Below are 5,804 nucleotides of genomic sequence, written 5' to 3' on the forward strand. Positions count from 1 at the left end.
AAAGGAATATGAATAGTTAATCTATTCCACACTCTTCTATTCCCAGTAATAGCTAATCCTTTTCCAATGGACTAAACATTCCGCGAACCAAACGAAGGCTAACTCCTTGAGTGATTTTACTTTTTAAGACCTCTCATACTTATGATTTTTTAGGTTTGGCTACCTCATAAAGGTTTTACTTTAAAAAAATTCACTTCATAACCAAATATATGTCTCTTGATTTACAACATTTTTTATTATATATATTTGGTGTTGTTGCATGCTTAAGATTTTTAATTCTGTATATTGTTGGTAAATACCTATTCAACCTCCATCTAGATGTAGATCGGAGACAATTAGATTTTTCAAATCTATTTCAAACTTTCCTTCTCAAAATTCTTTCGATCTATGGAAAATCAAGGCCACTGGGAGGCTACTACTATTCTGCCAGAAATTACGATCACGCAGAAATAAAAGTTTGACTCAAGTTGATATTGACACAAAAGTGTTGGAAATACACAATTACAACAAAAAGAGCTTAGCGTTTTCCACTTGTTATCTGTAAGGAATGGCCAGGATCTTTTGGAGGTGATCTTTGTCACAAAAAAAGTCCCAAGTCTTTTTTGTCTGCGTTCCTTGGGAAGCCTCAAAAGTCCAAAGGCAAGCCAATCAGAGAGCTCATCTAGCTCCAAAATGGGATGCGGCTCACAATTCTTATGAATATGCTTTCTGTAGCTCTCATTGGTATTATTTTCTTAAATTCTTGTTTGTTGCTCCTTCCCCTTCTTTCTGTATTGCTTAGAAAAAAAAGGGAGCAAGTTTTCTTCTAGCATTTTTCTGTAATTATTAACTGCGTTACAGCAAGTTCTACAGAGGGATATATGAGGAGCATGACGAGGAAGCGACGGCACTTATTTGCTCTGCTTCTAATCATGTCTTATTACAGAGCATGCTTCTCCATAGTTGGTGATACCCTTTCACCAGGTCACTCTCTTTTAGAGAGCGACACCATATTATCTCAAGGTAGCAAATTTGGGCTGGGTTTCTTCAAACCAGGAACTTCATCAAAAATCTACCTGGGCATATGGTATAAAGTGTTTCCTGAGGAAATTGTTTGGGTAGCAAATAGAGAAAACCCTTTGTCTCACCCATCTTCCTCAAGACTTTATCTCTCAGAAAATGGCAATCTACTCCTGTTTGAAGGTTCCTCCGAGATCCCAGTTTGGTCGACAAATTTGACATTTCCCCAGTCAAATATAACTGAAGCAGTACTTGGTGAAGATGGAAATTTTGTTTTGAGAGGTAGATCGAACACGTCTTCTATATTTTGGGAGAGTTTCAACCATCCAACCGATACATGGCTGCCAGGTGCAAAGCTTGGGATCAAGAAGCTCATTTCATGGAAAAATTCAGAAGATCCAGCACCTGGTGTGTTCTCCTTCGGGTTTAATCCAAATGGAAGCAATCAGTTTTTCTTAGAGTGGAACAGATCTCAAATCTATTGGAATGCGGAAGTTCGGGATGGAACATCTCTCAGCACACTTTCTGAAAGGAGCATTATCTTCAACTACACTATTGTGTCAAGTAAAAATGAAAGTGAGAGTTATTTTACTTACTCTCTTCAAAATCCTTCTAACCTTGCTAATTATCGGGTTGACCAAACAGGGCAGATCAGGGGACAGGTGTGGCTGTTTAGCCTTTCAATTTGGAGTACACTTTGGTCTAGACCGAGGAACCTATCTGATGTCTACGCTTTGTGTGGTGCATTTGGCGTGGTGAAATACCCTGACAATTCCTCAAATCCTTGTGAGTGTGTAAAAGGTTTCAAACCATTTTCGATGGAAGACACCAGACTAAATGATTGGTCAGGAGGTTGTGTGAGGAAATCTCCTTTGCAATGTGAGAATAATACGCATGCTAATGTCAAAAAAGATTGGTTCATGAAAATATCAAACATGCGATTGCCTGTTTATTCGAAAGAATATAATTTGGCCTTGAATGCTAGCAGATGTGAATTGGCTTGCATGGAAAATTGTTCTTGCACAGCTTATGCTTATAATAGGAGTGGGTGTATGATATGGGAAGGAGCTCTTTTGAACTTACAGCAACTTCCATATGGTGGCGAGATTGGACAAGATATCTACCTCAGACTTGCTGCTGCGGAGTATCCAAGTACCCAAGGTGAAAAATATACACAAATTTAAGTTATCTTTCCTTTTGAACTAATACTTAATTTCTCTTTTATGGTTTAGCTAATAGTGATTACTCTCATCAAAATCAGGCAAAAAATGGAAAGTATGGGTAGCTGTGCTGGTCCCTGCAACAGGGCTTATCTTATGCCTCTCAATTTGCTTTTCATGCAAAGGAAGGCTCAAACGGAAAGGTAAGTGCATGTGAATATTCTAACCGTATATAAAAATCACTTAAAAAAAATTACAAGGAAGTCTACCTTAATCAAAGACAAGAAAATTGTCAAAAGTTCAAAGTTCTTAGGGAAGTCACTTAACAAACTTTTCTAATGGCCTAACAATGAAAAGCAAATAGTATCATTAGTAATTGGTTAAGTTTGATGGGATCCTCCTACAAACTTCACCATGTCTTCGGGAAGGAGCTTTGCAGTTATTTGGTCATTTTACTAAAATGGGAATGAATTCCTAAATTATTAGTTCTTATTTGCGAAAATGACTATATAAAATTACCTTTATATACTGGCATTGCTCATAGTGGTTGAACTTTGGTGAACCTAATGATGTCACCTCAATTTTTCTATGACCAAACACTACATTTCCATGTATAGTGACCAATTCTTATCATTCTAGATCAAACAGGAGAGATCCCTTCAAGTTATAATCTACTATTATTTGATTTTGATGCTGAAATCCATGCAATCAATGATGAAATGAATACCAACAATAATGTGAAGAAGAGAGAGAAGGATGCTGAGTTGCCACTATTTAGTTATGAGAGTGTATTAGCTGCAACAAATAATTTCTCAGCCGCGAATAAACTTGGAGAAGGAGGTTTTGGACCTGTGTATAAGGTACGTTACATTTTCCTCTTCCTGATGAATGCGCTTTCAACACTATTAAGAAAACCAACATTAATGGTAAACCTTCATGAAAGTTTAAAGAGCTTTTGGTTCTTCTTCATAGGCAAAATTACTCAGAGGGCAAGAAATTGCAGTGAAGATGCTTTCAAAAAGATCTGGACAAGGTATTGAGGAGTTCAGAAATGAGACAATACTAATTGCAAAACTCCAGCATAGAAATCTTGTCAGACTATTAGGTTGTTGTATTGAGCAAGATGAAAAGATATTAATATATGAGTACATGCCCAATACAAGTTTGGACTTCTATCTTTTTGGTAAGTGCACGTTAATGTATATATATGTGTATATATTTTTTTCTCATATGTTTCAAGGCTCTTAAGCACTAATTTCCTTGGTTGTACTATTCAAATAGATCCAACCAAGAAAAAGATGCTAGGTTGGGAGACACGCATACGCATTATTGAAGGGATTGCTCAAGGGCTTCTTTATCTCCATCAATATTCAAGGTTAAGAATCATACATAGAGATTTAAAACCTAGTAACATTCTCTTGGATAGTGAAATGAATCCAAAAATATCAGATTTTGGCATGGCTCGAATAGTTGGAGGCAATGAAACACAGGCAAACACAAACCGAATTGTTGGAACATAGTAAGTATGCAACTTGTTTTACATTAATTGAGCAAGCTAAATTTCTCTTGTTTTACATTTGCTTAGTAAGTAACATTCTCTTGGTACTTTCAATTCCTAGCTAAATTCATTGAGCAAGCTATTGATAGGTTCATTTACAAAATTTTGGAATGTAGTGGCTATATGTCTCCCGAATATGCTATGGATGGTTTGTACTCAATAAAGTCTGATGTGTTTAGCTTTGGAGTATTGGTGTTAGAGATTGTGAGCGGTAGGAAGAACACAAGCTTCTATAACAACGAGTCACTTAGTCTTCTTAGATATGTATGTAGCTTTTATACTCTTCCAAATTCCTCATGTTCTACAATAATCTTTTAAATTAAAATGCTATTACTTTTTAATAAATTAAAATGCTATTACTTTTTACTTAAATTTTGTCTTATTTGAAATGAAACTAGGCTTGGGAGTTGTGGAGAGATGATCGAAGTTTGGACTTGATGGAGCCAACAATAGGGTATGCTACTTTCACTTCTATTCTGTTGAGGTTGATTAACATTGGCCTTCTTTGTGTCCAAGAAAGCCCGACTGATCGACCTACCATGTCTGATGTAATCTCAATGATTAGCAATGAACATGCACCTCTACCTACACCTAAGCAACCAGCGTTTTCCACAGGCCGAAATATGATGGACCCAAATTCAATAGTTGACAGTGCAGGAAATTGGTCAAAAAATAGTGTAACTATTTCAGCAATGGAAGCCCGATGATTGATTCCTATGTGAAAGAAAAGCAATCTTTTGGAGAAGCCCGATGATTGATTGTTGGAGAAGCAATCTTTTCAGCCTAATTTGGATGCATGTTGATATGCTACATAATTGTCACTAAATGTTGTCTTAGTTCACTCATTTTAGTTTTGTTGCCAATGATACTATAGATAAAAATGTTTTATTTATTTATTTATTTTTAAGGGCTATAGATATAAATGTTGCCAACAACTTCAAGTTTCTTTAAAAGATTATCGGTTATTGATTTCCTTCCCCTCCCTCAGTAGCTACCTAAAAGGGTTGAAATCTGAAATCTTGGCTTATTTCTTTTCATGTTTATTCATGTAAGAGACGGAATGTTAACAGCTAATTCAATCATACATCGACTTAATATTTTAAACCCAAATTATGACTAACTCAACTACACATAAAAACTATACTTGTGAACATAAGAAATATCTACTAATGAGGTGAGGGATTTTCCTTCCCATCTTCTCCATTGACCAGTTGCATTAGGAAGACTTAACAACTTGACTCTTCAAAATCTCTCAACATTAAAAATTTTTTGATGATGAAAAAAACAAAAAGGAAAAAGATCTCCAATCACCCATGAAATTGCCTCTCTAGCTAATTCTCGAGTGAACATTGAATCAAGGTGATCGACGAAGATTAGACCATATTGTGGTGATAATTGTATAACACGTCTTTCTCATAATAAAACAAATATTTTGGCATATGGTCCACAATCTTTGGAAATATAAAGATAATAAGAAAAATATATATAAAGATAATTCCGTAATCATGCAAAATAGAAAAGAAGAAAAATATAAAGATAATGACTCACGAGTTTGGCAACGGTTTTTAGAATAACCTTTTTTTTTTAAAAAAAAAAAGTAAAAACTAAATAAAAGCATTAACAAATAAATTAAAATATAAAACATTTAAAAATAGTTTTATTTTTATATCATATCATCTCATTCATTCTTTCTTATGCTTATTTATTTCTTCTTTCATTCACTTTAATGCAGAAACTGAGAGATTAAGAGAGAGATTGAACAAGCACTACAAAAAAATATGCGTTTTTTGACGTGTGAAATTGCGCACGTCAAAAAAATTTTTGTTGACGTGTCTTTTTTTGCACGTCAAAAGTTTTTTGACGTGTGAAATTGACACATCAAAAGTTTTTGACGTGTGGAATCAACACGTCAAAAACTTTTGACGTGTGGAATTGACACGTCAAAAAATTTTTCACGTGTCGATTCCACACGTCAAAAATTTTTTTTAATAAATAAAAAAAATAACAATAATTTTGATATAAACAAATATGCATTAACAAACAATTAATGTTAATTAGCATAAAAAATTAATTTTTATTGTCATTAG

General features: G+C 34.5%; 1 protein-coding gene across 2 annotated transcripts; it reads left to right on the forward strand.

Moving 5' to 3' along the window:
• Positions 1-804: 804 nt before the first annotated feature.
• LOC132185301 (G-type lectin S-receptor-like serine/threonine-protein kinase At4g27290) lies at positions 805-4,754 on the forward strand. 2 transcript variants are annotated; one of them, XM_088513706.1, is made up of 7 exons: positions 818-2,160; positions 2,261-2,362; positions 2,799-3,019; positions 3,132-3,342; positions 3,441-3,678; positions 3,834-3,981; positions 4,116-4,754. In XM_088513706.1, exons 1-7 carry the CDS (start codon positions 861-863, stop codon positions 4,422-4,424), a joined length of 2,529 nt encoding a protein of 842 aa, XP_088369832.1. In that variant the 5' UTR covers positions 818-860; the 3' UTR covers positions 4,425-4,754. The 2 variants fall into 2 exon arrangements, with proteins under 2 accessions (XP_088369833.1, XP_088369832.1); XM_088513707.1 differs by lacking the exon at positions 3,834-3,981 and having other exon boundaries at positions 805-2,160; positions 4,116-4,181.
• Positions 4,755-5,804: the final 1,050 nt, after the last annotated feature.

Source organism: Corylus avellana, chromosome 2 (assembly GCF_965113065.1).
Source record: "Corylus avellana chromosome 2, dhCorAvel1.hap1.2, whole genome shotgun sequence".
Lineage (NCBI taxonomy): Eukaryota > Viridiplantae > Streptophyta > Magnoliopsida > Fagales > Betulaceae > Corylus > Corylus avellana.

Bases quoted from the DNA above. Each gene is read 5' to 3' on its own strand.
- LOC132185301 (XM_088513706.1), top strand. From the start codon at position 861: ATGAGGAGCATGACGAGGAAGCGACGGCACTTATTTGCTCTGCTTCTA. The intron at 3,343-3,440 runs GTAAGTGCACGT...CTATTCAAATAG, and splicing joins TTTGGACTTCTATCTTTTTG to ATCCAACCAAGAAAAAGATG. The intron at 3,679-3,833 runs GTAAGTATGCAA...TTTGGAATGTAG, and splicing joins AACCGAATTGTTGGAACATA to TGGCTATATGTCTCCCGAAT.